Source organism: Erythranthe guttata, chromosome 5, assembly GCF_056151865.1.
Source record: "Erythranthe guttata isolate IM_541 chromosome 5, IM_541, whole genome shotgun sequence".
Classification (NCBI taxonomy): Eukaryota; Viridiplantae; Streptophyta; class Magnoliopsida; order Lamiales; family Phrymaceae; genus Erythranthe; species Erythranthe guttata.
The window spans coordinates 5,567,278-5,586,473 of NC_142537.1; the positions used below are offsets into that span (position 1 = coordinate 5,567,278).

General features: G+C 36.6%; 1 protein-coding gene across 1 annotated transcript; it reads left to right on the forward strand.

The window, feature by feature from the left end:
- The first annotated feature begins 526 nt into the window (after positions 1 to 526).
- LOC105976479 (cysteine-rich receptor-like protein kinase 29) lies at positions 527 to 7,733 on the forward strand. The gene is made up of 7 exons (XM_013001719.2): positions 527 to 1,425; positions 5,817 to 5,954; positions 6,053 to 6,195; positions 6,322 to 6,532; positions 6,617 to 6,854; positions 6,940 to 7,093; positions 7,274 to 7,733. The coding sequence occupies exons 1-7, from the start codon at positions 621 to 623 to the stop codon at positions 7,547 to 7,549; spliced, it is 1,965 nt and encodes a 654-aa protein (XP_012857173.2). The 5' UTR covers positions 527 to 620; the 3' UTR covers positions 7,550 to 7,733.
- Positions 7,734 to 19,196: the final 11,463 nt, after the last annotated feature.

Here is a 19,196-nt window from a genome sequence, read left to right on the forward strand (position 1 = left end):
CAGTGATTAAGGGTAGACCGAAGTGAAGTTCACATTCCACGATCGGATGTTTGCAAATACAACATCAAGTATCTCGTAAGTTTTCACATACAAATTACAGTTTATTTAATATACAAAATTTAGACTACTCACACTCATGAATACACACAAACATGATTAATACAGTTCTGCAATGGATGATCTAGATGTTGGAGTAAGTAAGCCCGTGTCAATTGACCTAGATTTTAGTCTCCTCGCCAACGATCGCTAGATCGAGTTTGTCACATATGATTAGCCTAGTGTAGTTTACGTCTCTTATATAGTTTATAATCTATTATACGAGAGTGTATGTTTACTTACTTCATCTATATTATTGGTTGTAATTCCTCAACCACTCGTTCATTCGCAACAAATATTTTCTTTGTGCGTCGGTAAAAAATTCAAACCGCATATAGTTGCCTTCCCATTTCTATGGGGAATTAAGTAGTAGCGAAATAGGGACCACTACATAATTCCAGTCAGACAACAAAACCTTGTTAAATGACACATTTTCTTCTTCCACATTTTCATTCCAATTTTATTTTTATTTTTTTTAAATAAAAAATAAATAAATAAACAGTTAGCAAAACAGGAAAAAAGGCATGAATTCCCAAAATTGGGTGTGGTTCACTCTCATCCTCACGCGCGTTTGCGCACTCGCCACAGCGCAGAACTACTACTGCTTCAACAACGGCAACTACACAAGCAACACCACATACAGCAACAACCTCAACACCCTCCTCTCATCACTCTCCCCAAACCTAAACGACACCGGTTTCTACAGCGCTTCGTCGTCGGGTGGTCAACCGGACCGGGCCTACGCCACGGCCGTATGCAGAACCGACATCCAGCTCGACCCGTGCCGCACGTGCGTCCAAAACGGCACCGTCGAGCTCCTCGGTCTCTGCCCCTACCAAAAACAGGCCATCCTATGGAGAGAGTTCTGCACCATACGGTACTCGGACGAGCCCGTTTTCGGTATCCGGGCCGACAGCCCGGCCGTGTTGATTCACAATTCTATGAACGCGTCGGGCGCCGCTCAGTTTAAGGAGGATCTGAGAACGCTGATCGACGATCTCCGTAGCCAGGCGGCGTCCGGCGGCTCTCTGGTGAAGGTTGCGGCGGGGAATATCTCCGGCCCGGATTTTCAGACGATTTTCGGGATGCTGCAGTGCTCGCCGGATCTCTCCGCCGACGATTGCGACGGATGTCTGATTAGCGCCGCGCAATATATTCCAGGGTGCTGTGATGGTTCGAGAGGAGTGAGAATTCTCGCTCCTAGCTGTAATCTTCGTTACGAGATTTCGCCGTATTACAATATAACTAGGATTCGACAAGTGCAGCAGATTGTATCACCTCCTGTCGCCGCCCCTGCGCCGCCGCCATCAACAGCTTCTCCGACGGCAGGTAAACTAATTCATTTGATTTCAGCTAATCGTTGATTTTTAATTCAGATATCTGTACTGGTTTGGTAAAGTAAATTAACCGTCGATCTTGTAGATAAGATAGGATAAGATTGATATTAGCTAAATTACGGTCACCCATGGTAATTACGAAAAAAAATCAATATTGTTTGCATAATTACAACCACCCATCAATTATATATTGTCTAACATGTCCATTTTTACGATGTCAAATATACCTAGGGGTGTTCGTTCGATCAGTTAACCAATCGAATCGAACTGAACAAAAAATCGTATATGCCGATTATCGAATCGTTACTCCAGTGTGGTATATATATATATATATATATATATATATATATATATATATATATATATATATATATATATATATATATATATATATATATATATATATATTATCTAAACCAGAATTAATGATAAAAATTAAAAAAATTCAAAACATTAAATATTTTCAATAAAATTTGGTAATTCAGTTATTTATCGAAACGATATAAAATTTTGGCGTGCCGCGCAATTTATGAACAATTTACCGAATAAACGCCCATAAATTTATCATCAGGAGGAATTTTTTCGTAAAATAATACATAGTTAAGGGGATACTTGTAATTATGCAAATATGAAGGGGTTTTTTCATAATATGTCCTTACCTTAGAGGTGGTCGTAATTTGCCCTTGATATTATGATATATTCAGGTCTCGTTTGGTTGGCAAGATAAGATTAGCCAATATAAGATTAAATAATCTAATGAGACTCAATTATTTTATTGGAGCTAGAAACGTCCAATAAAAAAAAACTTATTAGAAGGCAAGATAAGCCAAGATAAGGCAAGATAAGTCATGATTATATAATTTTGGCGGGTCGACCCGGCAATTTATTGAGGGTACCAAACACTAAATTAAGTCAATTATTTACTTAATCATGGCTTATCTTGCCAACCAAACGGGGCACACGTCAGACAGGACGGTTTGAGGCCCATTTTATAAATTTTAGCGCCCAATTTTCATTTTTCTTTTTATATATTATATATATTTAATTAAATTAATATTTTTTGTAAATTATTTTTTGGCACATATTTTCAAAAATACCAATAAAAAGATTATAAAATAAACTTTCAAAATCTATTGAGTATTAGGAGCCTGTTTGGTTAAGCTTATAAACTCCTAAAAATATCTTATAAGATGTTTAAGAGCTTATAAGCTGTTAAAAAGTGTGATAAAAAAATTAGAAAATATCTTTTTTTTTCCAAAAATAAGCTGTTAGGGAGCTTATAAGATGTTTTTAAAAAAATACATCCACCACACCTTTTTTCTTTAAGATCTTATTTGCTTCTTTACTAGAACACCCAAAATAAAAAATTACCTCAAATACTTTTTATTATATTACATGAATACTAATAACATTTATATTTTATCAAAACAACTTATTCTTGTAATCAAGATTAATAATTAGTTAAAATATAATTATCATAATTATCATAATAATTGTAAAAAAAATAAAAAAAAAATATGTTCTCTATTTATGAATACCCGAATATTCTTATTATCTCAATAATAAATTATATTTCTTTTATCTATAAAAAATTATATTTCTTTTACAACCTTTATTTTATATTAATATATTAATGGGACAAAAAATTAAAACTTTCACAAATCTGTTTCATTAAAATATTTTATTACACTTCATTTTATTTTAAAAAATTGTCAAATGTCATATCAACATACATAAAAAAAATTATTTAGTTTATTTAATATATAATTTTATATTATTATTTTTATTTGAAAAATTAATTTGTAAATACTATAATAATATTTTAGGAACAAAGTATTCGACTCGAATTAGTTTGACAGTTATAATGGCGTCATGTATTTTTTTGTCATTAAAAAGCGATAAACAGACCTTTCATTTCCAAACGCCTGAACAACTTATAAAAACTAAAATAACTTATAAGTTACATATCCAAACACCTTAAAAAATAATTTTTAAAATAAGATCTAACAGCTTATCAGCTCCTAAAACATCTTATCAGATGTAGTAGCTTATAAGATGTTTTAAATAAGCTTAGCCAAACGGGCTCTAGACTGTTGGCTATATTTGTCTCCGAATTTCAAATCTTTTTCACTCTTTCCGCGAAATGAAATTATTTTTTTTAAAACGTTTTTCCAAAGAAAAAAAACAAATTTTTATGTCTCCTACAAACTTCTACAATAAAAAAATATTTTCACAAATAAAACCAAACAAAAATCACCTTGTTTTTCAAATCATTATTCTAAAATATATTTTTTTCCAACATCTTCAAACATTATTTAATTGCTACCCGTAAATTGTCTCTTTTAAAATACCAACAAATATTACATTATTTTCAAATTCTTCTCCCAAAATAGGAAGAACTACATTTTTGGTCCTTAGTGTTTGGTATGATTTCACTTTTTGTCCCGTCGTTCCAAAGTAGACAAAATACACATTAAAAGGTCATTTTTAACACATTTAGTCAACTATGTCCCACACCTATCAACAACTAACCGGAAAATATCATGTGCATCGCTCGTGACCTCCAGTATGTCTGAATTGGGACAAAACGAGGGAAAATTATACATTTGGTATGATTTCACTTTTAGTCTATGTTGTTCCAATCCGTTGTTCCAATATGTTGTTCCAAGGTTAAACAAAATAAAAAGATTTTTTGCACTCACCACCCTTGTGTAATTAATGTCTAATTGCCGAAAAAAATCTTCGTCGTGCTACAAAAATTAGCGAAGACCCACCTGTAAATTTTAGTTAGAGCCACGAAGCCCCTATCACATGGCATGTGATGCACTCACGTATCGTGTGACTCATTTTATGTTTTAAAACCCAAAAGAAATCAAATACACTTCAAAGTTCAAATTAGCAATTCGAATATTATAGGTTCACGCTAAAAATATGTACGACCCAAAATGAAGTTCTTAAAATTTTCAATTGAGACCCTATAGTACATTATTCAAAAAATCCCTACCTTTCCAATCATCTAAATCAACCAAAATCCGTCACCCCAACAATAAATTTCTTCTAACTTCTCTGCCACACCTAATTCTTGCCAAATTACCCATGGATCTATCATTATAGCCTGAAAACTAGAGTAATCAAACTTCGAGATTTTTTCCGTAAATCTCTTCCAAAAAAACCACCTCATTTGTATACTCGTCCCGAACCGGGTCATTCCCACACAAAAAAAGGGCTAAGAAAATCCATTTGAAAGCAAGTCATGATTCGTTGTACGCCGTCGATAGTAGGTGCACCGACGCCATTCTCTAGAATGCGTCAACCTTTTACTACAGCTACTCCAAAATGGTGAAAACCCATCATCCAGCTGGGAGAAAATACGGATGTGCAAGGGCTTCAAATGTTTGTGTGGAGGTCGAGCGCGGCGCCGATGTTTGAATGAGGTCTTGGCTAACTTTTGCTAATTTTTATAAAACGAGGATTTTTTGGCAATTAGACATTACATAGGGATATTAAGTGCAAAACACCTGTGTATTTTGTACACCTTTGAACAATAGGGACTAAAAGTGAAAATGGGGCAAACATTAGGTACCAATAGTGTAATTTTCCCTCATTTTGCCCTTATTCAGACATATTGGGGGGTCACACTCGTTGCATGTGACATTTTCCATTAGTTGCTGAAGGACGGGAGGGAGTGGACCAAATTTGTTAAAAATTGATCTTTTAATGCGTATTTTGTTCACTTCGGAACAATGAGGACGAAAATAGAATTGGTCCCAACATCAGGGACCAAAAGTGTAATTATCCCCCAAAATATCATTGTCAAAAAAAAATGAAAACGCAAGCCCAAAAACTTACCAAACATAGTTATTCTCACTTCCTCTTTGCTTTATTGTTTGTTCGAATTCAAAATCATAAATTCCAATAAATCATTTAGATCTCTGATGACACCATAATAACTTTTTTATGAAATATGAGTAGTTAGAAAAATTTTGCCTTGAAGAAATGTGATGGATGATAGATTTCTGAATGTTTGGGCTACAAGAACTAATCTAAAGAACCGAACATGTTAAGTACTAACTAAATAATTTAATTAGTCACAAGGAAATTAATCCAATCTCGTCTAATCTAAACTAATTCAATATAGGTAACAAACGAGCCCTATTAATACTAACTATCAAGTAGAAGTTAATAAAGATTAATAAGAATAGTTATATTATATATTGTCTGAATAACATTTTCCGAAAACCTTGGTTGCACTATAATTTACAGCTGGCCCCGAAAATCTCAGGAACGAGACTGCTTTGAAGTACTTACACGTCATGTTTAAAATCAAATAAAGCGTACGTGTATATATATATGTATTATATATTTATATGTTGGTTTATGCAGGAAAAAATGGTGGGAATAAAACTCGAACTGTCATCATCGTTGTGGTTTCAGTTGTTGTGTCTTTAATAATAGTTGCTGCTCTTGTTTGCATCTGTCTAAGAAAGAGAATAAAGAAGCAAGCCGAGGAAACAATTGCCGGTAAAACTTCTATCCCCTACGGTATATAAAAAATCTCATGTATTTATACGACCAGGAATTTGACTATAGTGTTAATTTTTTTGTTAATGCTATGTTAGTTGCCCGACTAGATGATGCGGAAAACGATGACATGAGCACCGCCGAATCTCTGCAATATGATTTGGGCAGAATTAGAGTTGCCACTGATGATTTCTCTGATGCTAACAAGTTGGGAGAAGGAGGATTTGGTATTGTTTACAAGGTATATACATACATAAATATATATATATAATTGGACATATATATGGTCATTATATCGTACACTATATAACAAACAACTTTCATATATTATGAATTAAATCAAGTTTAGTTAATTTATATATATTAGGGAAAACTTCAAAATGGTCAAGAAATAGCAGTGAAAAGGTTGTCGAGGAATTCAGGGCAAGGAGATCTTGAATTCAAGAATGAAGTGTTGTTAGTTGCCAAACTTCAGCACAGAAACTTGGTTAGGCTATTGGGATTTTCTATCGAAGGAACCGAAAGGCTTCTAGTATATGAGTTCGTTCGGAATGCCAGCCTAGACCTCTTCATATTTGGTAATTTATTATTATTTTGTCTCTTGCTTGTTGTAGTTTCGATTTGCTGATTATATAACTTAAATTAATCTTTCGGGCATGTAGATCCGACTAGACGTACGTCTATGGATTGGGACAGACGTTACAAGATCATAGGAGGCATCGCAAAGGGACTTCTTTATCTCCATGAGGATTCCCGTTTTCGTATTATACATCGTGATCTCAAAGCTAGCAATATCTTACTAGATGGAGATATGAATCCGAAAATAGCAGATTTTGGTATGGCGAGATTGTTTCGGCAAGAAGAAAGTGAAGGCAATACCAGCAGAATCGCCGGAACCTAGTAACTACATAACGAAACAACATTTACCCTTAATTCTACTTAATTGTATATATATACATCTAAATATATAACTTATCTATTGCAGTGGATACATGGCGCCAGAGTATGCAATGCATGGTCAGTTCTCGGTGAAATCTGATGTGTTTAGCTTCGGTGTGCTAGTCTTGGAGATTATTACTGGGCAGAAAAATACTGCTTTTCGGAACGAGGACAATAATGTAGAGGATATGCTAAGTTGTGTAAGTAAAATTTATTTATTTTTTGACTCAAAATTTTGTTGCAAATTGGAGAAGTTGGGATGGGGCGGGATTCAAACCCTAAACCTCTACTGTAATAGTAGTAGATGCAGGTACCAATTAAAAAACATATTTCAATGGTGTAAGTTAAAAAAAATAATAATTACTTCATATCTAAATCAGGCATGGAGAAATTGGCGCGAGGGAAGATCGATAAACGTGGTAGATCCGGTTTTGAGGTCGGGTTCGGGTTCAGTGAGGGACATGTTGAGATGCATTCATATTGGCTTGTTGTGCGTTCAAGAAAATGCAGTCGACAGACCTACAATGGCTTCGATTGTTTTGATGCTGCATAGCTTATCCATAACATTGCAAATGCCGTCGGAGCCTGGATTTTTCATGTCTAGTAGGTCTGGACAAGAAACTCCACTTGCTTCACCACAAGGTCGATTCGAGTGAGTCGGAGTTGACTAGGTCTTTAGAGGCTAAGTTTGGTAAATATTCGAGTGAGTCGGATTTATACCCACGCTAATTATTATTTTTTTGAACTTTCACATAGTTTTGTATTCGAACTAAATAATATTTGTTTTATGTCTTTTCATTTTTTCCAATATTTATGTGTATGTGTGTTTTTTTTTTTTTTTTCCTTTTCCTTTTTCTATTTTGAGGAGATTCTTCTCTTGTATGATATCTCGTTGATATTTTACTAGCTAGGTGATCTTGGGCCAACAAAGGAACATATATTATGTACATTGTAATATTGATAGATTTCTTAATTTTTTTTATGTCCAATGACTAAATTAATGTTCAAATACATGATTGTGTGTTATATTTTGAAAAATACATGATTGTGTGTTATTATGTGTAAATCAATGGTACAAAATCCTCCGATATAATTCAATCCATTCTTCTCACCGGGTGTCGCACCTCATAGACCGAGAAGAACTGTTCACGCATTTAAATGAATTTAACTTTCACTTTTAAATATAACTCTCGTGTTTTTCAAAATATAAAAGAACACCTATATGTATATTTCAATGGTTGTTGCAAATTTGAATATTATTTTTGGAATTTGTTAAAAAAAGTTAATCAAACCCACTACCTCTCCCATACAAATCAAGTTTTCTACCACTTCAACTAGAATTGTGTGCACATCCGTCATTGTGTTGATCTACTCCTCAGTTAATCTTCGTCGGTGGTTTTGTGAATTAAAAGAAATGTATGTAACAAATAACGGAAATACATGTTGTAGTTGATTATTTGTTTTACTTCCGCTGCGTCCGATCTCAATTTTGATCGTTTCCAATTTGTTTCACAATTTGATTTTGTTTGATTTGCGATGTGTTTCTTCGTTTCGTTTCTTCATTTTGTGATCCAGTTTTTTTTTCTGTTGATTCCTCGCTTTCTCGATATGACTGGTTTAATGGCGGATAATTGTATTCGTACCATGGTTGATGAACCCCATGGTCCACATTTTCTTCATCCTTCTGATGGCCCATGCCTTATTCTGGTCTCCATGCTGTTTCAAGAAGTCAATTATGACTCGTTGTGTGGAGCTTTTGTCTTTGTCTTTGCAAGTCAAGAACAAATTCGGTTTTGTGGATGGTTCCCTTTCTAAGACTGATGTTGAAGAACCGATTTTTTTGTAGGCGTGGTTGCGCAATAACAATGTTGTTATTTCATGGCTTTTGAATTATGTGTCTAAGGAAATTCAAGGGAGTATTATCTACTAAGTTTCAGCTCATAAAATTTGGGAAGATCTCAAGGCACGGTTTCAACCTTCTGGCCCTCGGGTGATTCAATTGAGGAAAATTATGGCCAATCTTGTGAGAGATTCTCAGTATGTCAACATTTATTTCACCAAGCTTAAGTCCGTGGGATGAGCTTTCCAATTTTAGGCCTAAGTGTTCATGTAGAGGTTGTTCTTGTGGAGAAGTTCTCAAAATTGGATTAGTACTATAATGTTGAGTACATTAGGACTTTTGTTTAATGGCTTTACAAGATTCCTTTCAACACACTTGTGGTCAGATATTGTTAATGGATCATATTCCATATATCAACAAGGTTTTTTCCCTCTTTTTTCAAGAAGAACGAGACAACACATTTCCATGCTCGACCAATCTAATATCATGGCTTTAGCTGAAAGAAATGATTGTTGCATGGACCATCGCAAGCCTGTTAACCAGTACTACAATACCACACTTAAGAAGAAAGACATGCTTTAATGGTCCCACCGTGGACAAATGTTATCGGCTTCATGGTTTTCCACCAAGTTACAAACCTAGGCCTAGGTTCCAGCATCAAGTTGTTGTTGTTCACCAAGTCTCTGGTTCAGATCACCTAGCTCCTGACTCCTTTGGCAATTTGCTTTTCGGGACTCACTCCTTCTCAATGTCAGCAGCAGCTGGTTACTCTCTTCTCTAGTCAAATGCAATCCACTTTACAACAGTCTCCTTCTAATCTTGATCTTTGTGATCTTTCTACTGCTAACATTTCTTATGTTACTGATTTTATGGCTAAACACTGGATCATAGATTCATGTGCTACAAAACACAGTTGTCATGATTTAGCACTCTTTTCCAACATAAGGTACACTGCCACATCACAGGTTATTTTGCCTGATAGTCCAGTTCTTTCTGTTGGACTCATTGGGGGTATTGAGGTTACTTCATATTTACTTATGAAATATGTATTTTACATTCATAGTTTTAAATTCAATCTTATTTCAGTTAGTGCTCTCGTGGCCACTCAAAGGGTTATAATCAGTTTTTTCTATTATGAGTTTCTTATACAGGATATGATGAGCCAGCTGATTGACAAGGGTAATAAATTTTAAGGACTATATTTGCTGGACAATGAAGAAAAAGATTTTTCCAATGCTGCTTTTTGGAATAAAGTTTCTACTATTATTTGGCACAATAGGTTAGGCAATATGCTATTTAGAAAATGTCTTTGATCAAAGATAGTATTAGCGTATATATATTACATATTACGTATATATTATTATTATTATTTATTCTAGTTACCTTGTGTAATAGGTTAGGGTTTCCTACATGTAACTATATATATATGATTAATATACGTGAGAGACATAATTCTCTCTTTCTTCAACTCTATTTCTCCTATATGGTATCAGACACTAGGTTAACCTAGCCGTCACCACCATCCTTCCCTTTTCAGCCGTCGCCCATCTCCTTCTCCATGGCCGGCGACGCTCCTTCTCCCTCCACCACCCCTCTCAATCCTTTCCACCTTACTCATGCCATCTCCAATATCAAATCTCTTATCCTAGTTATTCTAGATCTGAAAAATCCCAACTATCAAAAGTGGAGCCATTTTTCCACAATTACCGTCGGTCGTTTCTGCCTCTCCGATCTTCTCCATGGAAAAACCTGACCGGATTCAATTTCCGCCGATGAATGGCAACGCGCCGACTATCTCCTCCAATCTTGGATCTACGGCACCATCTCCGATGATTTGTCCAGGATGGTTCTCTCCAAAACCTCCACCGCCAGTGATCTATGGATCGCCATCTCTTCTCTCTTCACCGATAATAAAGATTATCGGGCCATTCAACGTGAAGAAAAATTCAAGTCCCTCAAGAAAGGCACTCTCTCCATTCACGATTATTGCCAAATAATCAAAACCACGGCGGACAGCTTGGCCGATGTCGGAAATCCAATCTCCGACAAACAACTCGTCCTACAAACCCTACACGGCCACCCGAAAAATTACGGGACCGTCGCCAATCTCATCTCCTTTCAGAATCCCCTTTCCACTTTTCTACATACTCGATCGCTTCTTCAGATGGAAGAAACAATACTTGCTGAACCTGAGCAGACCGCTGCTGTTTTCTACGCCTCTAACGCGAACTGTCCATCCAACAGTTGCAACAGTTCCTGCAACAGTTCCCGCGGAGGTGGTTCTTCGCGCTATCAGCGCGTGGGTGGCCGATCCAACCGTCGCGGAGGTCGCGATACTAACCGTCACCCCATGCAGCACTACGACTACAATAGTGCTCATAGCGCTTCTCAACTCCGGCACGCACCTTACCGACAACAGTCGTTCCCGTCAATTCTAGGACCCGCTCCAAATACATCGGGCCACTCAAGCGGCTCAAGCCTACTTTACTGGACCACCCGAACCCTACACCGGCCACTTGGTCCCTACTCAGGTTCATCCGCCCCAGCAGCCATGCCACAGCTCCAACAGTTTCATCAACTGTTGCAACAGTTCATGCAACAGTGCCAACGTGGTAGATCTCGCAAATCGTTTGAAAACGGTGACACTTCAGCAGCCTACCGAGTCACAATGGTTCATGGACAGCGGGGCGACCTCTCATATGACACCACACTCAGGTAATTTCAACTTTGTTTTTAATCCTAGCAGTAATTTCCCCAAACATGTCGTCGTCGGTAATGGTTCCACCCTCCCCATCACCCACATAGGCCACACAATTCTTCCCACCACTCATTTCCGCCTCACAAATGTCTATGTCACACCCAATATCATCAAACACCTAATCTCTGTTCGAAAGTTCACCCGCGATAACTCATGTTCGGTTGAATTTGACCCTTTTGGTTTTTCTGTGAAGGATCTTCGGAGTCGAGTCGAGATTTTCAGGTGCAATAGCCCCGGTGACCTATATCCATTTGGCATCCCTCATCCCACCTCATCTCCCGCTGCTTTCCTCACTGTCTCCACACCTTCGTCTCAAATTCTTTGGCATCGGCGTCTAGGCCATCCCGACAAATACGTCATGTCCCGTTTATTTTCTAGCACTTTTCTTTCTCATAATAAAGACCCTAGGGAGTCTCTTTGTAATGCCTGTCAATTAGGCAAATATTTTCGTCTACCATTTTATTCTAAAAAATCTATACTGTTGCTCCATTTCAAATTATTCATGCTGATTTATGGACTTCTCATGTCTCTAGTCTTACGGGTTTCAAATACTATCTTGTCTTAGTTAATGATTTTACCCATTATTTATGGACTTTTCCTCTTTGCAATAAATCTGATGTTTTTACAACCTTTGTCAATTTTCATACACTTCTAAAAACTCAATTCCAACATCCCCTAAAAGCCTTACAAAGTGATAATGGAAGTGAATTAAAAAATGCGGATTTTCAAAACTACTTCACTAAACAAGGCATCCTAAATCGTTTTTCGTGTCCCCACACCTCCCCTCAAAACGGACATGCAGAACGAATGATCCGCACTATAACCAACATGATTCGATCTCTCATCTTTCAAGCTCATCTCCCTCCTACTTATTGGGTTGAAGCCCTTCATATGGCCACCCACCTACTCAATATCTTACCTACCAAAACCACACAAAATCAGACCCCTCACGAAGCTCTTTACCTCACCAAACCTACATACTCTCATATTCGAGTATTCAGCTGTCTTTGTTATCCCAACCTCACCACCACCACACCACATAAACTCGCCCCCCGCTCTACTCTTTGTGTCTATCTCGGTCACCCTTCCTCTCACAAAGGCTATCGTTGCCTTGATAGATCCACTGGAAAAATCATAATTTCTCGTCATGTTACCTTCGACGAAACTCACTTTCCTTTTGCTAAGTCAACTCCACCCACAAACACACTTCCTACCTCTGCCTTGGACGAAAACAGACCCTCCATGTTCTTCCTCCCTCAGAATTCGTCTAACTGTTGCAACAGTTCCTCCAACTGTTCCAACAGTGATCCACCCTGTTCCAACAGTTCGTCCAACAATCCTTTAACACAGCCAACTCCTGTTTCACCTGCAGCACCACCTCTCGACCACAACCCGCTCACAACCCCTTCTCCTACTCCCACATCTCTTTCTCCTAGTCCCACATCTCCTTCCCATACTCCCACACCTTCCCTACCTCCCCCTGCTCACCCAATGGTGACTCGCAGTAAGGCGGACATCCACAAACCCAAAGTCCCTTTCTCTCTAGTTGCGTCATCTACCTCTTCCATTCCCACCAACTATCGCCAAGCTCTTCTTGACCAAAATTGGCGCAACACCATGATTGAGGAATATACTGCTTTAATTAAAAATAATACTTGGAATGTTGTGCCCCGCCCCCGTTCACTAATTTTATTTCTGGTTAGTGGATATACAAACATAAACTCAAGTCTGATGGCTCCCTTGAGCGATACAAAGCACGGTGGGTTGTTCGCGGTTTTCACCAGCAGGCTGGCATCGATTTTGACGAGACTTTTAGCCCAGTAGTCAAAACAGCCATCGTTCGAACAGTTCTCAGTATTGCTCTCTCACGATCATGGCCAATCCACCAACTTGATGTGAAAAATGCCTTCTTACACGGCAATCTCTCCGAAACTGTCTGCTGCAAGCAACCTCCCGGATTCGTCGATCCATCTCGCTCCACTCACGTGTGTCGTCTCAACAAAGCACTCTACGGTCTCAAGCAGGCACCCCGTGCTTGGTATAAGCGTTTTGCCTCTCACATTACTACCATGGGGTTCAGAGAATGCAAGTCAGACACTTCACTCTTTGTGTACTGTCGCAACAGTTCACGCGACTGTCGCAACAGTTCATGCGCCTACCTTCTACTGTATGTCGATGACATTGTACTTACGGCCTCCACACCTGAATTGCTCCGCTCCATCATCGCTGCACTCAATCAGGAGTTCGCAATGAAGGATCTTGGCGATCTTAACTACTTTCTCGGCATCTCAGTTACTCGCTCGTCGAATGGGCTATTTCTCTCTCAACGCAAGTACGCCGACAAGATACTAGAGCGTGCACACATGGCTTCCTGCAACCCTTGTCTTACGCTGGCTGACACAAAGAGCAAGTTGTCTTCAACCACTGGACCCCCCGTTGTTGACCCTACTCTTTATCGCAGCCTTGCCGGTGCACTGCAGTACCTCACGTTTACTCGTCCCGACATTTGCTATGTTGTGCAACAAATATGTCTATTCATGCATGATCCGAGGGAACCTCATATGGCTGCTCTCAAGCATATCCTTCGCTACATTCGTGACACTCTCGACCACGGTCTTCACCTCTCCCCCAATCCGGACCTCTCTCTTATCGCTTACTCCGACGCCGATTGGGGTGGGTGTCCTGACACTCGTCGTTCGACATCGGGCTATTGCGTTTTCCTCGGCAACAACCTCATCTCTTGGTCCTCCAAACGACAGGTCACTACTTCTCGATCAAGTGCGGAGGCTGAATATCGAGCTGTCGCAAACGCCGTCGCTGAAACGACTTGGTTACGCAACCTACTTTCCGAGTTGCTCTGCTCACTTACGAAAGCCACCATTGTCTACTATGACAACGTCAGTGCCGTCTACTTATCCAGCAATCCCATTCAACACTCTCGTACGAAACAAGTGGAGATCGATATCCACTTTGTCCGAGACAAAGTTGCTTTGGGCCACGTCCGAGATAAATCCACTTTGTAAATCTTTTAATATGAAAATTAAATATACGTTATTTCTTAATTAGAGGTATAATGGTGATAATTGTTTTTTTTAATTAATAAAAACTGTTTTGGATTTATCTTAAAAATTTAAAATAAAATTGGGCTCATTGTAATGACACTTGTGTAATGAGGGGTTTTGTCAAATTATCCCTATGAAATAACTTGTCCAACTACCATATTTTGGTTTTGGGTTGGTAAATAGGTACAAGATCCTAGGATTGACTGACAACCGCAGCGTGAGAATTGTAACTCTAATATGGTTGGTTCTTTGTGGGCACCATGCTCAAGTCCGCTACCCTAACGGACCCTTGAGTTACTATAATTTATATCCTTCATCAAAGAAGTCGGACCAGGGGATTAGGGCCGAGCGAGGGGTTTGGACTTTTGGTTAAAATCAATAAAAAAAAAAAAAAAAAAAAAAAAATCAAAACTTGGTCTAGCAAAACAATTACTCAAACATACAACTCCTGATTGTGATAATTTAGTTCTAACTTTTGAAAGTAGTTCAAAAGAATTAAATATTTTACGATGAATGTTATGACTTGTGGGAGTTTGTTAGTTCGGCACTTATTTATTTGGGCATATTACAAATAAGCCCATCAGTGGGAACTTATTCATAAAGAGATCCAGACAATATTCTCCTTTACCAATAAGTCCACACATGGTCCAGATTTATGTAAAGGACTAAAATAACCCCTCTTACTTTAATATGCTCCAATTTCATCCTTAACTTACTTTAACTTCAATTTGACCCCAACTTTCACAAATTATTCAATTTTGACCCAAAACTTTTTTTTTTTCACAAAAATTTTTTTTTTCAAAAACTTTTTTTTCCGCCGGATTCCGGCGTTGACCGGCGGTCAACGCCGGTCTCCGGCGTTGACTTTTTATTTTTTTTTTAATTTTTTTTTTTTTATTTTTTTTTTCTTCCGGATTTTTTTTCCGGATTCCGGCGTTGACCGGCGGTCAACGCCGGTCTCCGGCGTTGACTTTTTAATTTTTTTTTTTTTTTTTTTTTTTTTTTTCCTTCCGGATTTTTTTTCCGGATTCCGGCGTTGACCGGCAGTCAACGCCGGTCTCCGGCGTTGACTTTTTAATTTTAATTTTTTTTTTTTTTTTTTTTTTTTTTCCTGTAACTTTTTTTTCCGTTTAAACAGCAATATTGCTGTGAATGACAATAATATTAACTATATTACTGTTAAACACAGTAAAATTAACTAAACTATAGTTTAACACAGTGATATTGCTATATTAATCTCTAGCACATTAATATTAACACAACAAAATTCATTATCATTGTATAATAAAGTAATATTACTATGTTGTCCGTTCAACAAATGTAAACAAAATAAAAAAAACCAAAAGAATTACTATTACTGTGAGTGACAGTAATATTACTATAGCAACAGTAATATTACAATAGTAGACAGTAATATTATTACGTTACTCCGTGAATAACTCAAACAAACAAAAAATCCAAACAAAATAATAATATTGATGTGGTTGACAGGAATATTACTATAACAACAGTAATATTACCGTCAACCACAGTAATATTATTGTGTTTACAGTAATATTACAATAATAGACAGTAATATTAATACGTTACTCCGTGAATAACTCAAACAAAACAAACACCCCAAAAAAATAATAATATTGATGTTGTTGACAGTAATATTATTGTGTTTACAGTTATTTTACTGTCAACGACAGTAATATAATTACGTTGACTTGTCAACAAATCAAAAAAATAAAAATAAAATAATAATAAATAAAAAAAATATAATATTGCATTAATTTACTGTCAACGGCAGCACAATTACATAAATGTAATGTCAACGGCAGTACAATTACGTTAATTAACTATCATTGACAGTATAATTACGTTAATTTACTGTCAGTGACAGCACAATTACGGTCAACGTTTAGCGGCGGACGTGGAAAAACAAAACAAACCAAACAAAAAAAAAAAACTTTAAAAAACACTAAAGAAAGAGACCGCCGGAAACCGGCGAAAAAATCCGGAAGAAAAGAAAAGAAAAAAAAAAAAAAAAAGTCAACGCCGGAATCCGGAAAAAAAATCCGGAAGGAAAAAAAAAAAAAAAAATTTAAAAAGTCAACGCCGGAGACCGGCGTTGACCGCCGGTCAACGCCGGAATCCGGCGGCAAAAAAAAAGTTTTTGAAAAAAAAATTTTTTTGAAAAAAAAAAAAATTTTGGGTCAAAATTTAATAATTTGTGAAATTTGGGGTCAAATTGAGATTAAATTAAGTTAAGGATGAAATTGGAGCATATTAAATTATACTCCAAAAAAAAGTCAAAATTGAATTTTTGTGGTCAAAATTGAACTTTTATGGACAAAATTGATTAATTGGGGTTACAATTAAGAATTGGGTATAAATGGTTGAGGGTAATATTGGGATATACATGAATGTTTCCTTTAGTTATAATAAATATTAAAGGGATGGGCTTATTGGTGAAAGAGATATGTCCCCTAAACCTAGAATAATAAACATGCTTGGTTGGGGACTTTTGCATAAAAATCCCTATTTATTTTTTTATGAATGTTATGACTTTTCGGAATTCTTTTTTATTTCCTTGGTAATTACTTTCTTTTTGAGAAATAATATTTCCTCTAGGGAATGAAATTTTCGTTTTCCATTTTTTAGGCAAAATTTGGAATTTTTCAATCCTTATCCCAAATTCTCGACATACTAGAATCTAAAAGTTTGGGGGGGGGGGGGGGGGGGGGGGGGGGGGGGGGCAAAAATCATCCCTGTTTAATCTCGAATAGCTAAAAAAGCTCGTGTTAAAACAATTAGCACGAAAACTCCTATAAAAATTAGTCAAAGCCAAAAAAGCCCTGAAAGCATGTTGTGTGACCCACACACGGATTGTGCGACTGAGAGTGTATTTTCTGACATGAAAAGTCAAAAATACCCTATGAATTTCCTCTATAATAAGGGTAAATTACACCCACACCCCTGAGGTATACTTAAATAACTTTAAGGTCCCTGTGGTATCGATAATTACACTCACCCTCTTGAAACGTAGTTATAAACTCTAATGGGATAATGCATTGGATAAGTTATTACGATAGAGTTCTAATGGACTATTAGTTACAGGAAGTGGTGGAGACAACAAAGAGTTATGGGTGATTTAAGAAATATTGGGGGAGCCATGTCACCTCATAATTCCCCATAACTCTATGTTATCTTCACCACAAGCTAAAAGTAATAGTCCATTAGAACCCTATCGGAATAATGTATCCAATGCATTATATATCCCGTTAGAGTTTCTAACTACGTTTCAGGGGGTGAGTGTAATTATCGATACCACAGGGACCTTAAAATTATTTAAGCATACCTCAGGGGTGTGGGGGTAATTTACCCCTATAATAAAGACAAATCTAATTGAGTCTCAATATAAATAATTCAAATTTTTTGATCAAATTGCGATTTTCAAAATTTCTTAAAATAAATAAAAGAATACAGAAAAAAATAAAAAAAATAAAAAAAATCTGAAGGAATATACGTCTTGGGGACGGCTAAAACTAATACCATTTTTTTCTCAATTCAATACCACTAAGTTTAATACCATATTTTATAGAAATTTTTCCATTTTTTTTTCTAAGATTAATACCACAAATATTTTTTTTATTAGCAAAGTACTAAAATACCCTCATCAAACAAAATGCAATTTATACAAACAAATTTTGTTTTTTCTTATTTCAATACCAAATAATAAAAAAACAAACAAACAAACTCTCTTCTTCTCCCCCAAACCCAAACTCATTAAACCCACTCTTCTTCTTCATCTTCTTACAAACCCTCCAAAAAAGTCTCAAAATTCAAAAAAATCAAAACTCACAAAACTTATAAAATGGAGTCACAAGACAACAAAATTGTAGTTTGCATGGTAGGAGAACCCATTAAAGTATGTATGCATTTCTTTTTTGAGCTTGAAGTCGATTTTGAAGTTTTTATTTTTTTAACCCCGTCGACAGTTTTCGACACATACAAATCATTTTTTTGTCAATTTTCGACACCAACATGTCGAAAATTCTCAAAATTTCGACATGTATGTGTCAAAATTCGGTATTTTTTTTAATATATACTTTTGGATAAGTTGTTGTCGAAAATTGACAAAAAATTCGACTTGTATGTGTCGAAAATTGTAGGCGGGTTTAAAAAAAAAACTTCAAAATTGACTTCGAAGCTCAACAAAGACATGGATACATACCTTAATGGGTTCTCCTTGGTCGTAAACTATCATTTTGTTGTCATTTGACTCCATTTTGTAAGTTGTGTGAGGTTTTGATTTCTTTAGTTCTGAGATTATTTAGAATTGTTTGTTGTGAGGAAAAAGGAGGAGGTTGAGGGGTTTTGTGTGTTTGGTATTGAAGAAAGAAAAATGAGATGTTTAATGTTTTTGTGGTATTAATTTTCATTAAGGGTATTTATGTCATTATCTATTTATTATCTAATTTTTATTTTGGTGCTATTGAAGTGAGAAAAAATTGGTATTATTTTTAGTTGCCCCCATACGTCTTCAGTCTTCTTCCCCAAATTTCTTCTTCCACCTCTGCCCCTTTCCTTCCGGCAACCGCCTCCTCCACTCTTGTCGCCGGTGACACCATCCTTAGCAGAGGTTATTCCCTCTT

Excerpts from the sequence above, each read along its gene's own strand:
- LOC105976479 (XM_013001719.2), top strand. The coding sequence starts at position 621 with ATGAATTCCCAAAATTGGGTGTGGTTCACTCTCATCCTCACGCGCGTT. Across the intron at positions 6,855-6,939 it reads AGCAGAATCGCCGGAACCTA|TGGATACATGGCGCCAGAGT; the intron begins GTAACTACATAA and ends TATCTATTGCAG. Across the intron at positions 7,094-7,273 it reads TAGAGGATATGCTAAGTTGT|GCATGGAGAAATTGGCGCGA; the intron begins GTAAGTAAAATT and ends TATCTAAATCAG.